Source organism: Carassius carassius, chromosome 40, assembly GCF_963082965.1.
Source record: "Carassius carassius chromosome 40, fCarCar2.1, whole genome shotgun sequence".
Classification (NCBI taxonomy): Eukaryota; Metazoa; Chordata; class Actinopteri; order Cypriniformes; family Cyprinidae; genus Carassius; species Carassius carassius.
This window is the reverse complement of record NC_081794.1, coordinates 18,781,899-18,800,468: the sequence shown is the minus strand read 5'-3', so window position 1 is coordinate 18,800,468 and position 18,570 is coordinate 18,781,899. Positions and strand designations below refer to the sequence as shown.

Sequence of the window (18,570 nt, the reverse complement as noted above, 5' to 3'; positions counted from 1 at the left end):
ATTGGTTCATTGAACAGATTCGATTCAAAATAATGCTTTGTTTATAAAGCAATGGAGACCAATTTTGTGAACTTAATCAATTGATTTATTGAAAATATTTGACTCAAATTAATGATTTGTACACATGCCAGATTTATAAAGAAATAATTCAGACCGTCTTTGCAAACTGAAAAATATAGAAAATATGACTCAAAATAATGATTTGTTCACACATCAAACACACGTGTGAACAAATAATTAGAATCAGTTTTGTAAAGTGGATCAAACAATTCACTGAAAAGATCTGACTCAAAAGAATGATTTTTATTTTTTTATTTTACTATTTTTATATTTTGGTGAACTTGGTGGAAAAATGGTGGTGATTTCATGAAAAAAAAAAAAAAAAGCATGACCCATAAACAACCCATAAACCTAATCCTCAGTGGGTAGTAAGCAGTATGAATTTATTCAAATTTGCTTCTAAGTTTTAAAATTCTCACATTCCCATGAGAGTTTGTTGTACTTTTCTCATTAATGACAAGGTTTTCAATGACTGATTAATTTAAGTCTGAAGTTTCAGAATGACTCCTTTAAGCTTGTTTGCCAGAACTGCTTTGGTCAGGTACAAAGTATGAAAGAAAGTTTACTGGGGCTGTACTATCAATCAAGATGTTAAGGTTGCTGTGCAACTGCGTCTTAACAATCACAGATCTTAATTTGGGAATTTTACTGGGCTCGGCCAACCTTGCTGATAGAGAGATTTTAGGCATGTTTTGACATGACGTGCTAACAGCCCCTGAGTAAAGACTAGCAGAGAGGTTTATGTCATGTGATTGTCAAGGTGAAGTACTAGAAGGTGTAAGAGACAAGTTCAAACCCCATTGGTTCTCTCCATTTTATGGCCTTCGACTGCATGTGTCACCTAGCACAGCTGCATGAATGAAAACAAATACGGTATGTGAAGTCCAAAAACCCCAAACAGACCGAGTCTCCTCAACAGGGTCAAGTGCTTCCACTTAGCTCTGGCTCACTGAATGGACTTTCTCAATCGCTGAGCTACTGAACTCAGTAGAGGGCTATTTGATTAAAACTTTAAGTCTAGTTAAATAAAAACTGATGGTACCATGCAGAGCAACTCTACAAGATCAAATTAATTAAAGTAAAGCAGTATTAAGAGACATATCCGCATATCAAACGATTTTGAGATCTATTCAAAAGGACTTCCCAGTTGCCTTATTTGCTTTTGCACAGCAGTCTGTCTGGCTTTGTCTGATTTTGCTGAGACTTTCCATAAGCCCAAACACATCCTTTCAGCCAGATAAAATAAAGCATGAGGCTCTACAAGGTTTGTAGTCTGCCGCCAGGCACTGAGCAAGTGAACCTGAAGAAAACTTTGAGTCAAGTCTGCTTCTACAAGAAACAATAACAAGTGACACTGTCCACAAACACAGCGGTCCTCCTGGTTAGTCTCACTGGGTTACATCATGCGGAGAGCTACATACCCCTGAGTCTATAGGCAGCTGAATACAGCTCAGCTGGCCATGCAAATCTTCCCTCTTGGTTATTTCCTTAAGTGGATGAGTGTTAGGATTTTACCACACAGAGCGAAAAGGTAAGATAGAAGGGGGGAAAAAGCACAGAAAGTGTTAGAAAATTTACAAAGACACATTATGAGAAATAGGACTCCCACATTTCACCAAACTTTACTTCTGTTGAAATAAAAGCAATTTTGCATTTTGGGTGGAGTTTAGGCTGTTAGCATTCTCGGTACAGTGATTTTGTGTAGTTGTTGCCCCTATTTAAAATCCTCCAACTGCAGCTATCAATACTTGGCTCTGTTATTCTCTGAAATTGATGAACTCTTATGTTTTTCTCTCCCGCTCCTCTGAGATAACGTGTATGGAATTTTTCACATTGTGAATCTGTCAGAGTAAATCAGAGAATTACCTCCAGCGAATGAATGCAATTGTCAAAAATATTCTACGCATATAAAATTAATGTTTTTCTTTTACTTCTACAAGCTATTTGAATTACAAAAAAAGATCAGACTCTGCTTTGGGCCAAATTACAACTTTCTTTGCTGCACAACCCATTCATTAAGCTCCGAAATTCTTGGAAAATTATGTTCAACAAGAATAACAAAACATTTAGTAATTTTATTATTACTGCTTTATTTTATGTAACAAAAACTTGAACATATAATTTGGCCACCCTTTCTTGGCATATACTTAGTCTAATGTGAGTTCTAAGCATGTCATGCTACGACTTTTCACCATTTATGCTTGATTTATTTTCTTTTCAGAGGATTTCAGAGGATTTAATTTATATGGGTCTAGAATTATGCAAATAATTATATTTTATAATAATTATAAAAATAATAATTTTTAAATATAATATAATATAATATAATGTAATATAATGTTCAAAAGTTTGGGGTCATTAAGAATTTTTTTTATACATATACTTTTATTTAGCAATGACGCATTAAATTGATCAAAAGTTTTCAGACACCGAAGACTGAAAGTTCAGCTTTGCCATTAAAAAAAAAAAGTTTAAATTGTATTAAAATACAAAACAATTTATTTTTTAGAATACTTCATAATTTAACTGTTACAGTATTTGATCAAGCCTTGTGAAGATGTCTGTGCAAAGATGGACACCAATACAGTAGTAAAAAAAATACAGCTTTTAACCAATAAAGTCTACATTAACATGCTGACATGCTAGTCCAACCGAGACCACCTGCTTACAGCAGTGCGATTACATGAAGCTATTTGCTTCAGTGGACGGGACATTACGCTGCTGAAGGGACATTCATCCCAGCGCTTGATCTCTCTGCTTCACATGCGTCATTTAGCCACCGGTTTCCCCAGCAACCCTGACGCACTAAAAAGTTCGACCAACTAAAAATAAACACCATGTTTGCAGAAGACGACGTAAGGTTAAAATATTAAGCCAACAGTGTTCATCAGTTATAGGGGAGAGTGGGAGAACACAGTACCTTGGCATTCCCATTGGCATCAGATCAGTTGGGATGAGATTATAATATCTGATGCACTTAGCAAAGTTAAGGGCAGATAGGGGTCAGTTGACTGTGGGCTATCCTCTTATTTAAGACTAGAGAGATTATTTTGAAGGCTTTTGAGCAACATAATTTCCTCTAAGCTGCCATGATGCAGTATAAAAGCTATTTCTGTCTGGCAGGCAGGCACAGGAGAGGCACGCTCGTCTTTTAGAGAAGGGGGGAAAAAAAAGCAAAGAACTGATCTCTGTCCAAATAATACTAAAACTCCAGAACTCTCCTATTATGCAAATTAATATGAATGACAAACCAATTTTCAATTACGTGTTTTGTTGCTCTAATGAGGTGTTACAGAAACAGCACTTTATCATTTTTTATTCATCTGTTCGTTATTCTAACAATGATTTTGCTCGAGATACTTTTTTCAAATGCCAAAAAACAAGACTGCATGTGAAAATTTTTATTTCAAGACTTAATCATACCTCATACCTTAAAAACAGAGGTAATCAAATCATAGATTTTATTTATTTTTTGTACCATATACACACGCTAACTTGCGTGATTCGGTTTGCCTCTTTCCAAAGAGACAGTAATAAAACAACCCCTCCACCCAAAATGATACATAGGTATAACATTTATATCTTTGATTTATTTAGAGCCTAGCCATTTTTGTATGTGTGTCTGTCTTTCTGTCAGAAAAGAATGACTGCTATGCATTGGGAGATAAGTTGTCTCATAAGATCATGGAAAAAAAAGGTGATAAAGAAAAAGAATGAAGGAAGGAGAATGAAATGTTGTACTATTATACACAGAACAAGAAACTCATCACTTCTAGATGAATAAATAATAGGCCTACAACACAGTGTCCTAACAACGCACAATGCGACAAAGCAACAAGCTTTCCAAGTGTCTGTCCTAACCAGCTTTGACAATAACACTATACTTTGTAAGCTGCCTCTGTACTTTTGTGGTGCAAAGTGCCAATTCACTTCCTGTAACTCGGTGGCCATCTTGGAAACGCTCCCAGGCAGCTATTTTTGAAGTACAACTGCCATCTATTTGAATGAGAAAGACTTTTTTTTTTCCAAGATGACATATCAAGAACACATTTCAAATCAAAAATAAATCTGACAAAAACAGTATCATACATTTAATTATACATTTCATTTAGCATTACATTTTAGCTCAATTATGTAAAAAAAGAAGGCAATAGTTTTGTCAAAAAGACATACTCTACACTATGTTGTGGCCGCACCACAACTATATCGATAAAGACACAGAAGAACAGATAGAATTTTTCCATCTAATATATGATAAATGCGCCAACAGTTAATCAGAATCCAGCTTTAAAGAGATAGTTCAACCAAAAATTTTATTCTGTCATTAATTACACACCCTTATGTCATTCTAAACCCATAAGACCTTTGTTCATCTTCAGAACACAAATATTTCTGATGAAATCCGAGAGCTTTCTGACTCTGCATAGACAGCAACATAACTGACATGTTCAAAGCCCAGAAAGGTAGTAAGAACATCATCCATGTGACATCAGTGGTTCATCCTTAATTTTATGAAGCTACAAGAATACAAAAATAACAAATTTATTCAACAATTTCTTCTGTTCCATGTCAGCCTTCCACATGCATTCTCATGGTACTCTCGTGAATGGGTGTCTACTTACATGAAGAAATTGTTGAATAAAGTTATTTTTGTTTTCTTTGCACACAAAAATATTTTCCTAGCTTCATGAAATTACGGTTGAACCACTCATGTCACATGGAACCTTAAGAATGGTAGTTGTGTTGCCATCTAGGGTCAGAAAGCTCTTGGATTTCTTCAATAATATCTCATTTTGGGCAAACTATCCCAGTACTATCCTAGTGTTTGGGCAAAAACTTCCATTTGCCCTCATTGATGTGCCTTTATGCATTAATGATGTCTCACATTCTTAACAGTTGCTACATTCAGAATAGCATACAACTTTTTTTCCCTTTCTGCCATAGAAGTAGTATGCTAGTATTCTACTCCAAAAATCATCAAGTGTCTTATATTAATTGTGTTGTGCCACGTAGCCTTGCCCTAAATCGCTCCTCACATACATTAAACATCAGAAAAGTTAGTTTTATTCGACAAACAGAAAACCTTAAAAAAATATGAGGTATGTGTTTTTAGTTTCACGCTCCTCAGCTGTGGAGTGGAGTGTGAGAAAGAAAGCAAACAGATTGGCTGTGATTTTTTTTTTGCGTCGAGTGGCATTTTCACTTTCAGCCTGGACAAAAAAAAATTGCTTTTCACTTGAATCTTGTCACGTCGTGCCTGTTTAGGACATAGTGTTAGAATAAGGGTACAGGAAAGAGCTAGTGGAGAAGAGAGAAGAAAGATATGGTGTTGGAATATGTGCTAGACTCTAAAGGACATAAAAGTGAAGACAGACTGTGAAGTGAAGACAAAAAAAAAAAAAAAAAAAAAAAGGATGAAAATGTAGAGGCTAAGTTGGAGACTGGCTTTACCTCCGTTTGGAATCCTTCCACTAAGATAGCCACCAACAGGTTGAACAGGACATAGTTTCCAAAAGTCATGAGAGCGATGAAGTACAGAGCAGCCACAGGAGAGGTGGAGGCCATCCCATTATACAGTACCTTATTCCAGTCCTCCTGGGTCAAGATCTGATGTACAAGCAACAAATATAAATCAAACTGCCATTTATACTTGTTCATAATTTTGGGGTCGAAAAGATTTTGTAATGTAAAAAAAAAAGAAAGAAGAAAAAAAAAAAAAGAGTCTACATTTCTTTGATGAAACTAGAGTAAAAACAGTAATAAAAGGAAATATCACCACAAAATAATTGTTTATATATTACATTTTCTAATTTATTCTTGTGCTGGCAAACCTGAAATTTCTGTTTGCTCCAGTCACATACTGTAATATTATGCTTCATAAATCATGCTGATAAAATGCTTATATTTCAATGGTTTTGTAAAAAACTGCACACTTTTTGTTTGGGATTTTTTGAAAGTTCAAGGAAACAGAATTTATTTAAAATAGAAATCATTTGTAACATTATAAATGAGTAACACAAATAATAAGGTCCCTTTAGTTAACATTATCTAATTCATAAACATTAATTAACAATGAGCTATACATTTATTACAGTTTTTATTAATCTTTGTTGGAGTATGTATTTTTTTTTAAAACGCATTGGAAAACCCGGTCGAGTACCAAAACAAACATGTAGCCAATCAGCAGTAAGGGGCGTGTCTACTCAGTGCACAGGACAGACATTAGCCGAGCCAAAGCAACGACAGAAAGGTTTCAGATAAAAAAACGTATCCGAAAAGTAAGATAATATGCAGTAGATAATAGTACAGCAGATTCCGCCATAATCGTTGCCTTGGTTGCTTATGTAAAGTATGTGTGGGGCAGAGCTATCAAAATAGGGGCGAGTCCCTTCTGGGGTAGGGGCGTGTTTGTTTTGGTGATTTGAAATCACTTACCCCACCTTTAACATTTCTTATTAGTTCATGTTAGCTCAGGTTCATTAAAGAAGATTAACAGATACAACTTTGTTTCAATATTATATTAGAAAATGCTGAAATTAATATAATATTAATATATTAATATTATATATGATTAATAAAATGGTTTAGAAGTTTGTTAGTTCATCTAGTTAACTTATGTTACAAATTTCAAATTCAAACTGTAATGTTTTTTTTTTTACAATTTATTGTTGCAGTCTTGCTAAATGAAAGCATTAATTTCTTTTTTTTTTTAAATGAAAAGAAAAATCTTGCTGACCCCAAACGTTTGAATATCAGTGTACATTTGCATGAAACATGCCTCATTTGAGCATCTGTTAGCAATTGGGATCAAAAAAACATGTGCGTTTTGTGCTGAGCACTTATGTTCAGATCACTCAAGATGGATGTTAAGATGCCTGATTGAAATTCCAGCTTGTGTTCATGTATCATGTAGGAATCTTGCCTGAAAAACTGTAACAATGGCCCACAGCAACGAGTCAAAGTTCTTGCGGTCAGGAAGTGTGTCTCCATCTCTCTCAGAGCCAAATTTACATCCAAACAGGTGCATTCCTAGAATACTGTAAAAAAATTAAAAAAATAAATGAATAAAATAGAACACACACAACTGTTAAAATGTAAAATAAATGGACTGAATAAACAGTACACTCAAACGGCACAAAATGATATCTCATCTTGCCTGAAAATAAATATGAAAAGCATAAGCAGCATGCAGAAGGTGGCAACATTGTCCATGGTCTTCATCAGGACCACCAGCTGCCTCTGCAGGGCCGGCATAAAACGGACAAGCTTCAACACCCGCATGAGCCTGAAGGTCCTCAGCACCGATAAACCTCCTCCCTGCTGACCAACAATCTCCCAGACGCTGTCAAAACATATAAACACACACATCTGACTATATGACAGAATGCACAAGGAGGACAATACGAAAACAAACCCCAGCTACCATAGTTACCCTTTAATTCCTAAGGGAGAAATGTAACTGAGTGGGTTATTTCTCACAAGAAAAACATTCGAAAATGTTTGGTGTGGTTTGTTGCATTTCAAACAAAGCAAAAAAAAAAAATCTCACCAGCCAATTGAATAAAAGAAGCTAAAATAAAACTGCTGTGAACGCAAGCAATTGTGCAACAAGATGATTTTAGATGACTTTGGAATCTCACAGCAAATAACGACAGCAAATAAATGATACATTTAATTAGAAAAGTTATTTTAAATTGTAGTAATGTAACACATTTTGTCATTTTCTTACAAATAAATGCAACTTAATTTTGAGCCGTTTCAAATATAAAAAAAAAAGAAATCTTGACCCCAAACCTTTTTAACTTTAGTGCATTGCAATACACTATTTTAATAACTTAATAATTAATCAATAATAATACTTTATTATTTTTGTATTTTATAATTATTTGAATATCTTTATCTTGTTATATACATTTTAATTCATTTAAATAGAATCCATCTATCCATCCATCGCTTGCTTAAAGTAAATGTATTTGAAGAAAAACTATTTCTTGATTTTCCATCTTAAGAATATTTGTTTTTTCACCCACGATAAACCACGCCCACAAAACGGTTCTGTTGGTGACTGTATTTATGCAACACACTGAGCACTAATAAATGCAAAAACCCACCATAGCGTTGCACAATGCCAAATCTTTCGCTTGTTCAGATGTCTTAGTAATTGCAAATTCATGTCAATTGTGAATGGATGGGCGTGAAATTGCAGCACTCATCATGACAGCTGACAGTCATCAGACTGAACAGGCAACAGATGTCCCATCACTCAGCAATGGCTGCATTCTGTCTGGTTGTCACTGTTGTGATATAACATACTGCCAGTGTGCATCTTCAGAAATGAAGATGAACATCAATAAACAGTGACGCAGAAGAGCACACGTACCTGATTACCACAATAATGCCGTCAAAGATGTTGTAAGGGTTCTTTATGTAGCCGAAAGGACCATAAACCAGCAGTTTCAGGAGCATCTCCAGTGCAAACAAACTGGTGAAGACAATATTACTGATTTCCAGAGCGTTCGTCAACTCATCAGGCTGAAAAACAAAGAGAGATAAGAAGATAAAATTAAGACTTATCACATAGATGCCATTGTGGCATGTCAGTACTGTTTTACGAAGGACACAAATTTTTTCATTAAAACATTTAAACAAATGCAGTCACTGAAACATTAATAATAATAATAATAATAATAATAATAATAAATAACAGAAGACTATTCTGTGGGAGCTGTGCAGCTGTCACGGTACTGTGCCGGAAGGAACATGGGGCCGAGAATTATCGAAAAAAAGTCTTTATTAATCCAACACAGGGGTAAATCCAACATGGAGAACAGGAGGAAGACGCGTAGTTAACTTGTAGATCCGACCACACTGAACTGAAAGGACATGGCTTATAAAGGCAGGATGATTGGGACAACACAGATGCTAGGAATGAAACAATTAACATGGGACATGGAACACATGGAGGGAAAACATAACCTAATGAGTCCAGGGAGGAGACAGGAGCAGAAGGAGCCAAGCCAGACCCAGGCCCAGCAATGGCCATGGAGGAAGAATGGCCGCCAACTCCAGGGGGGTGACCAATGGCGGCAGAGAATGTGGAGGAGGAGCCCAATGCGGAGACAGAAAGCCAATGAGCCAGGGGGATGCCAAGGATCCGGGGGGCCAGGGTGGAGCCGAGGGCTCTGGCGACCCAGGTGGAGGCGGAGATCCAGAGATTTGCGGTAGAGCCAGAGTGACTGAGGACCAAGGTGGAGCTGGCAGGAGGAAAGAGCTGGAAGGAGGCGGAGTCCGGGCTCCCGAGGCTAGAGGCAGAGGTGAGGAAGACTCCGACCACGGCGACGCTGGAGGATGGCAGTACCACAGGGCTCGCACAGCATAGATTGTGGGCTGATGGCAATCAGAGGGGCTGCAAGATGGCAGCGGTGGAGGAGGCAGGAGCGGTGGAGGGCGGGCATTTTGGAGGAGCGACCACTGAAGGGCACATTCTAGGAGCTGGAACTGGAGGACACATTCTAGGAACGGGCACTGGAGGACACATTCTGGGAACGGGCACTGGAGGATCAAAAGCCCCCTCAGGGTTGGATGAGGAAACCAAGGACAAATGAGGGCTGGACAGGACCAGTGGAGAGAGGAAAGGAGGCAGTTCAACCTCCAGTTCAGATTCCCAGTCTATAAGATCCTCCTCATTTTGGCCCTTTTGGCGCTCCATACTCGGCTCACCCTCAGCCACGATGCAGGCGGCGGAGCTCCACTCCTTACTTACACCATCTGTGGCTCTCTCTCCCTTGCAGTGGGGCCCTGTCGCTGGCTCTCGCACCTGGTCTGACGGGTTGGGCTCTGGCTCTCTGTACCGTAGGTGGTGGAAGATGGTGGGCTGGGCTCTGGGTCGGGAGTAGCACTGGCAATCAGTCCCTGGGAACAGGTGGGGAACTGAGATCCATTTCTCACCAGTGTCCACTCCACGAAGGCGGCAAAATTTGCTCGTGGGCCAACCTTGGACAACGGCGCTCTGTACGTGGTGTTCACATAGTCCAGGTAGTTGGTGAGGCGTGCCATGACCCAGAACAGTCTGGTGTGTGCCCCGATCGAATTCTCCCCCTGCTCCAGCAGGAGGAGGAGGTATTCCAGGCAAAGGAGGGGATCCATACAGCACAACGGAAAGAAAAAGGACTGAGGAAAAAATACTGAAAACAAATGAAGGGGAGACAAACGGAATTCAAACTGTATATAGGTTGGGTCTTCTGTCACACTACTGTGCCGGAAGGAACAAGGAGCCGAGAAAAATCAACATGGAGAACAGGAGGAAGACACACGTATATAACTTGTAAACCCAACCACACTGAACTGAAAGGACATGGCTAATAAAGGCAGGATGATTGGGACAACACAGGTGCTAGGAATTAAGCAATTAACATGGGACATGGAACATATGGAGGGAAAACAAAACCTAATGAGTCCAGGGGCTTGACAGCAGCTAAATATGTTTTTTTGTTGTTGTTGTTTGTTTGTTTGTTTGTTTTTTTTGAATATGAAGGTCAAATAAAACTGGTCTTATTTTACCTTGCCTTTATTTTTTTAATTGGGACATCACATCTGTTGCAGGGTAGTAATGAAATAATTTTACATTTTCACCACTTTTATATATATATATATCCCCCCAGAATAGACTACAGAACTACAGTAAAGTGTCACGCTTCTTGGCCTGCATGATTATTTGATAAACCATCTCAGTTGAGAAGTTACATAAAAAATTTTATAAAATAAAGATCTAAAAATGTATGAATCTGCTCAACTCCAAAGGGCCCAGGACATATTTTGTTCTCATTTAATTAAACAGAACAAAGACTCATATGCACTTTCAAGGCCTCATATTTCCTAATAACTTGCGGTGCAGACTGTGCTAGATAAACTAACGTGTGGATTAACTTTTCGACATTGTTTCTCATTGTGCTTTTCTTTCATCAGAGCGCATTGTCTCGAATGACTGCAGACTGAACTTAAACTCACATACAGGTGAACTACAAAGGAAGAATCACAGATTCCCTGGTGTAATTGATGTTGATGATAGTTTGGTATGCAGAGAGAGAGAGTTTCTTTCTTTTTTTTTTTCTTTTTTTTTTTTTATGAGGCATGGGTGAATTGAAGGAGAGACATATGGACCGGTTCATATTTCGCTTCAGTTTTTTCGATTGTAAAAATGAGACTGGGCAAGAGACCCAGCACGCATAACACATTCTTGAAACATCACGGCTAGCTGGGTTTAATGAACAGAGTCTTAAACGCCTGAAAACAAAACACAACATCCCCAAGCACGCAACTATTTTCCTATGAAAACTAACAGTGATTTTAAGAGACGTTTAGACAGGTCGCTGAACTTCAGAGTTTTAAATAATGACAACAACTAGGTAATTCTTTTACCGAGATGATTGTTTCCGCAAAGTAATGAGGAAAAAACACAATTACATCTTGTGCATGAAATGAAAAATAACATCTATATTAGCTAATAGAATTAAATGTAATCTAATCAGATTGAGAAGTGGTCCATGGAGCACGATGATGAAGTGTGGGGCTATTTGCGGCTGTCGAGGTGTCTCACAGTGGTGGGGAAGAAAGCCAGCAGGGTTTTTTTTTTTTTTTTCGCTGTTTTTGGATCGGAGCAGCCCAGGGTTGGGCACTGTCTACCCAGCAGGAGCTTGCACTTGGCCTCTTCACAGGGTGAGGCCCTTCGCTTCAAATCAGGACCACTTGTGAGAAGAGTACACCACACACAAATCTATGCAGGAGTGATTTTTCTGGGAACGCCAAGGCTGAAGACTAATGGTGAACTCTGCAAGCATGCTTTGAAAAAGTTTTCACATCACGAATCATTTCCAGTTAGAGGTTTATATGCCTGGAACATTTAAAACAAAGTATTTATTAATGCAAGCCTGCTATGGGTTATTTTACTTAAAGTGGTCACAAATACTACAGAATGTCCAGGCATCCAGACAGGGTTCTGCACTTCAGACACTTCTTCAGATGAACTGCTTTTAAAGGGCTATATCTCACCAGCTGCACTCTGCTATCAGCTGCTGCTCATTCCAGCACATAGCAAACCCAAGATCAGAGTCCCTTTATCTAATTATACACTCCTATAAACAAATAACTGTTCCATGAGTGTATATATACAGTGCAGTCCATGCTGAAAATCTGACATTCAAAATGTAAATTACAGGGATATTTCACTCAAAAATGAAAATTGTCATTTTATCATTTACTCACACCCATGTCGTATGAGTTGCCTGTATGAGTTCCTTTCTTGAAGAATGCAGGTAATTAAACAGTTGATGGTCCCCATTGAATCTCATGGTATTTTTTTCCCTACTATGGAAGTCAGTGGGAAGAAACAATTGTCTGGTTGTTCAAAATATCTTCTTTTGTGTTCAAGGTAAGAAAGAAACTTATACAAGTATAGAATGATATGATGGTGAGTAAATGACGTTGAAATTTTAATTTTGGGGTGAACTATTCCTTTAAATCTGGAAAAAAAACCTGTGCACATAAGGTCAGAATGTATTTGTAATAATAATAATAATAAAAACAATAAAAGCATAATTTGTTGTAATACAACAATAAAATATAATTATTAAATATAAATATTTACTAATTATTCAAAGAAAAAATAAATTAGGGAAAAAGACAACGTTTGGTACTGTGTGTTTTCTGTTTATACATCTATTTGTGTATGTATTTATTTACACTCCAAATGAAAAATGCTTTTTATTTTTTTTATAATAACAAATTATTTAACTTGTTGGATCAACTTGAAACACAGATTCTCACAGAGTGATTGTGGGATTTGAGGAGTAAAGGAGTGAGAAGACTATTCAAGAAGTTAAGTTTTCTTCGAAGAAAAGCTTTACACCATTGAAAAAAAAAAAAAGTTCCCTTGGCAAAGAAGATGGCTGTGCTGGTCACTTCCCAAGTATGAGATAAGTGTTCCCTCATTACCAACAATGACGAGTACAAGTCTTACATCCAGCAAAAACGAAATTGTTCGAAATAATTGAAACCCATGATGAGCAGTTGAAATTGTTTCATTGATGCATAAACTAGCTGGTCTCATTTCCTCTCATTATGTAACCTCATTACAGCTCAAATGGCTTGTAGACAAACTAAAAGGTTCACCACATAACAGTCTGAATAGCCTAAAACGATTCACTTAATAAGAAGTTCTCGTCTAAAGTAAACAAATGCTTGAGGTGAATGTGCAGTGGACAAAAACATTGACACATTAAAGATCCCATTACGTATTGCCTGTTGGAAGTTGGAGCTCCAAGGGCTCATAATTCTTTACATTTCTTTCCTCACGCAAATTAGCAATATAACACAAAATTATGTTTTATTGATCATTTTCATATTTGGGCAAACCCATGCAGTCAAACACCCACATAATGCACCCTCTTATCAGAGGATATAGAAGCTCATTGCTGTTTTTGCTATCAGGCCTGACTGTCATTACAAAGATTGTGTGAAGTCCCAGGGCAAATGCTGAAACAAAGCAAGCAACCCTCTGTACTCATTAACTTTCATAGCCACAACAACAATAACCATTATGTCCCAATAGTTCATTAGGAAGAGAATGGAAGCAAAAAAGGGGCAGAGTGGGAGGAAGAGGTTGAATGACACTGAGATTCTCAGCAGAGATCCATATTTGAATCTTGTGGAATTGATGCTGAGTTTCTTACTGAGGGCTAAGCACAGGTTAGAGGTATACGATGTGTCCATCTGAGCAGTAACATCTTCCTCTGAGGAACCAGAGACTTCTACAACCTGCACTGCACGTCAGCAGGGAAGTATGTGAAGCTTAAAGGACTTCATAGCTTCAAGATTAAGAGCTTAAAAAAGTTCACCTACAAGTATGTGTCAACAAGACACTTGAGTTGGAAAACAGGGTATAGATAAACATGGTACATGGCGCATAGCTTCTCTTGCGCCACAACATGGGGTTGAGCAGTTTTAAACGTTTGATTATGAAAGACCATTAAGTGATTTGAAAGCACTTCAAAATGTGTCAACACAGAGGCAAACAAACTCACTGCTTAGAGGGGTTCAGCCTTCATGTCTGTTTTTCTGAAATTTAAAAATTGCAAATTGCAAACAAATATAACACCTTTACTCAGATACACCTTTTTACCTAAATACTAAAATTGTAATAATATTTCATAATATTACAGATTTCACTGTATTTGTAATCAAATAAATGCAGCCTTGGTGAGCATAAATATTTTCTTTAACAAAATATATATATTTTTTGTATTGTACTAGTAGTAGTGTCCACAAGCATTAGTTTTATGGTTGCAATTTTTTAAATAAAATTCTAAAAGGTAGCAATGAAGGCAAATATCCCTTTCTGGCTAAAAGAGCTGACATGTGATAAATTGCCCGATATGGATGGGAAACAGCAACACAGCCAAGAAATAAAAGAAACAGAATGGGCTGAGAAGCTTTTGAACAACTTGGGCTGAAGGTAGAACGTGATAACCGATGGAAAAGAGAGATGGAGATGCGCCTGTGGATTTATATTTAACCTCTAAAATAAAAAGCACACGTTTCAGCACTGTAAATAGCAGCAATGTGGTCAGGTTTTGTATGGTTTTCATGCGTAAGATCAAACGGTCAACACGTCTCCTCTCCAAGAAACACAGAGCCGGGTCTGGAAGGAGGCCGCACAGAACACTGCTCAGATTAGCGTAGCTCAACTTCTTCTGCCTGTTTTTCTCAGTCATTCACACATTCCCCTTTGGCTCCACTTGATCTGAACATCATCCAGCAATGTGTGATCTTTCCATCTGTGCTGCACAATGGAATACCAAAACTGGAGAACACAACATCAAATAATGTTTTGAACCCTACTAGCAACATTTCAAGCTCAGGAACGATAAACAAAGCTGGAATTGTTGCAGTGGAGAGCTTCTTTATTCCACAGTGGGTTTAAAAAGTGAAGCAGGATGTCAGTGATTGGGAAAGAGAAGCTCAGACAAGTATAAAAGACAAAGGGCAATAGAAGCTTCAGGAATGTGAAACAGGAACAGATGCAATTAGCCAGATTGGAAGTTTTATGAGGATCAAAAAACCCAAGTGACCTTGTGCATCCAAATTCTTGCTCTATCTCAGTCTCCAATTCTCCAGATGGATCGCTCCATAAAGACAACGTTCCCTGCCAGAATTCCCCAGGAGTTTACAGGGAATGAGACGAGAGGAGAGACAAAAGAAGCCATGCATGTATGTTGTGTATAGTCCTTTTGTTATGGGTCCACCATGCTTATACCATCAAATAAGCATTACCATTCAAAAGATTGGGGTCATTAAGATTTGTTTAGAAAAGGATGCATTTAGTGACAGGAAAGCCATTTATAATGTTAATAAAGAGAGAGAGAGAGAGAGAGAGAGAGAGCGATTGTACATAGATGCTGTTCTTGCAAGAGTACTGAAAAAAATTATCATATTAAGCAGCACAACTGTTTTCATCATCAAATATTAGAATAATTTCTGAAAAATCATCAAACAAAATCAATCAAACAGACTGGAGAAATGGCTTCTGCCATCACAGTAACGTGTAAAACATTACAATAAAAATGGTTGTTTTAAATTGTAATAATATATATATATATATATATATATATAATATATATATATAATAATATAATGTATATAATAATAATATAATTATATATATATATATATATATATATAATGAAATATTATTACAATTTAAAACAACTATTTTTATTGTAATGTTTTATACGTTCCTGTGATGGCAGAAGCCTTTACAGGAAGATTTAAAAAAATAATAAGTCCCCAAACTTTCTGTAGACTACTATCCTGGACCGAGTGAATTAATGCGTTGACTCTGCGCCTAATGAAACGCTTTCACTTTTTGGCTGCTCGAGTTCACAAGGCCGAAGACCAAACGTCTTAGATTGCCCGCATATTCACTCCTGGTTGCCAGCAGACATTCCCATATACTTCATTTTTTTGAATATCTCTCAAATTACCAGAATAAATCATTCTAATCTGAGTGAGTGATGATGAATGTTGTTTTCTTGTCTGAGAATCAACCATTTTCTGAGAAGAATACAAATCTCTAACTCTCACTTTGAGGAATTCATCATCTTTCAAAGTTGCAATGTCTCATAAAATACTGATAATTTTCCTAGTTGTTCATGTCAAAGCCTTGAGTTACGACTTCAATCACAAGCATGGGGGGGCCTTGCAGGCGGGCATGAACTGTGGTGTGTGCCCTCCAAAGGATCTAGAAGACTGTGAAGCATGCGAACACACTGTGTAAACAGAGTGCAATGAATTTCAGATGTGTGCCAATTGACTTCACAGCGCAGCTTAGCCCTCACACTCATGCTCATTCTCTAGTACAGCATATGACCAAACAATGATAAAAAAGAAAAGTATGGTGCTTATGTAAAGTCAGGCCCTGGATGATTTATATATATATATATATATATATATATATATATATATATATATATATATATATATATATATATATATATATATATATATATATATATATATAAAAATTAACTTTAACAAATTAGGACACATACTTCCATTCAAATTTTTGGGTTGGTAAGATTTTGTAAGTCTCTTATGCTCAACATGGCTGCATTTATTTTATAAAAATAATAGAAAAATAAAAGTAAAAAAATAATATTATGAAATAGTACAATTTAAAATATTTTTGACTATTTAAATGTAATTTGAATTGTACATTTTTCCTGTGATGGCAAAGCTGAAATTTCAGCAGTCATTACTCCAGTCTTCAGTGTAACATGATCCTTCAGAAATCCCTTTAATATTCTAATTTTGTGCTCAAGAACATTTATTATTATCAGTGTTGGAAACAGTTAACAGTTTAACACTGCTTAATATTTTTGTGAAAACCTAGATTCTTCTAGAAAGTTAAAAACAACAGCATTTATTTACAACAGAAATCATCTGTAACATTTAAAATGTATTTACTGTCGCTTCCAATCAATTAAATGCATCCTTAATGGATAAAAGCATAAGAATAAAAAAATGTTTAATATTAAAGAAGATGGGTACACTGTAGTCATAAAGGGATAGACATAGTCAGCAACAATACTCAGGTAGACTGTGGCATGTAAACAAAGCTCAATTGGTGCTAAGGGGCTCAAAGTGTGCCAAGAAAACAACCCCCACACCACCACCACCAGCCTGAACCCTTGAGACAAGGCAGTATGGATCCATGCTTTTGTGGTCTTTACACCAAATTCTGACCCTACCATCTGAATGTCACAGCAGAAATCAAGATTTATCAGACCAGGCAACGTTTTTCCAATCTTCTATTTTTCCAATCTTCTATGAGCCTGTGCGAACTGTAGCCTCCGTTTCCTGTTCTTAGCTGACAGTAGCAGCACCCGGTGTGGTCTTCTGCTGCTGTAGCCCATCTGCTTCAAGGTTCGATGTGTTCAGAGATAGTATTCTGCATACCTTGGTTGTAACAAATGGTTATATGAGTTACTGTTGCCTTTCTGTCATCTCTAACCAGTCTGCCCATTCTCCTCTGACCTCTGACATCAAGGCATTTTCGTCCACACAACTGCAGCTCAGTGGATATTTTCTCTTTTTTGGACCATTCTCTGTAGACCCTAGAGATGGTTGTGTGTGAAAATCCCAGTAGATCAGCAGTTTTTGAAATACTCAGACCAGTCCGTCTGGCACCAACAACCATTCCACGTTCAAAGTCACTTAAATCCCCTTTCTTCCCCATTCTGATGCTCGGTTTGAACTTCGGCAAGTTGTCTTCACCACATCTAGATGCCTAAATGCATTGAGTTGCTGCCATGTGATTGGCTGATTAGCAATTTGTGTTACCAAGCAGCTGAACAGGTGTACCTAATAAAGTGGCCGGTGAGTGTATATATATATATATATATATATATATATATATATATATATATATATATATATATATATATATATATATACACTCACCGGCCACTTTATGAGGTACACCTATATATATATATATATATTTACTTTGTTTTTTTTTACCCCAAACTTTTCGAACAGTAGTGTATGGAGTCATAAATGTGAGATTTACAGGCACAAGTACAAGTAAATACATAATTGTGAGGTAGAAAGTTTTCATTGCTCGCGCATGATTTTAATGTGCTTTGGCCTTAGAATAATGCGCTCTCATTGCTGCTTCTGAACCGCGTACACATAACTTACTGTATACGCACTGCAGACGGAGTATGTGTGAACTTTGGGCAAAACATATAACACCTGAGGCACTGCTACAGTAAATAAATAAATCCCTGAACACGGGTTTTATTTTTTTTTTTTTATTATTATTTTTTGCCATATGTCTAGACATTTTGTTTGACATCTTTACTTAGTGATTATTTTGACTTATGTCTGTTCTAGAGACATGTTAGAACTTTTTGATAAAGCTCTCATTGGTTTTCTTTTGGAAATATGTTTCAA

The 18,570-nt window shown here is 37.0% G+C and overlaps 1 protein-coding gene across 1 annotated transcript in view; it reads right to left on the bottom strand.

The window, feature by feature from the left end:
• cacna1g (calcium channel, voltage-dependent, T type, alpha 1G subunit) overlaps positions 1 to 18,570 on the bottom strand; it is a 224,892-nt gene that overhangs the window by 74,921 nt on the left and 131,401 nt on the right. Inside the window, exons 10-13 of the mRNA XM_059532382.1 lie at positions 8,441 to 8,592; positions 7,217 to 7,402; positions 6,983 to 7,097; positions 5,512 to 5,667 (exon numbers count right to left, since the gene is read on the bottom strand). Coding sequence (XP_059388365.1) covers positions 5,512 to 5,667; positions 6,983 to 7,097; positions 7,217 to 7,402; positions 8,441 to 8,592 — 609 coding nt within the window. The remainder of the gene's footprint in view (positions 1 to 5,511; positions 5,668 to 6,982; positions 7,098 to 7,216; positions 7,403 to 8,440; positions 8,593 to 18,570) is intronic.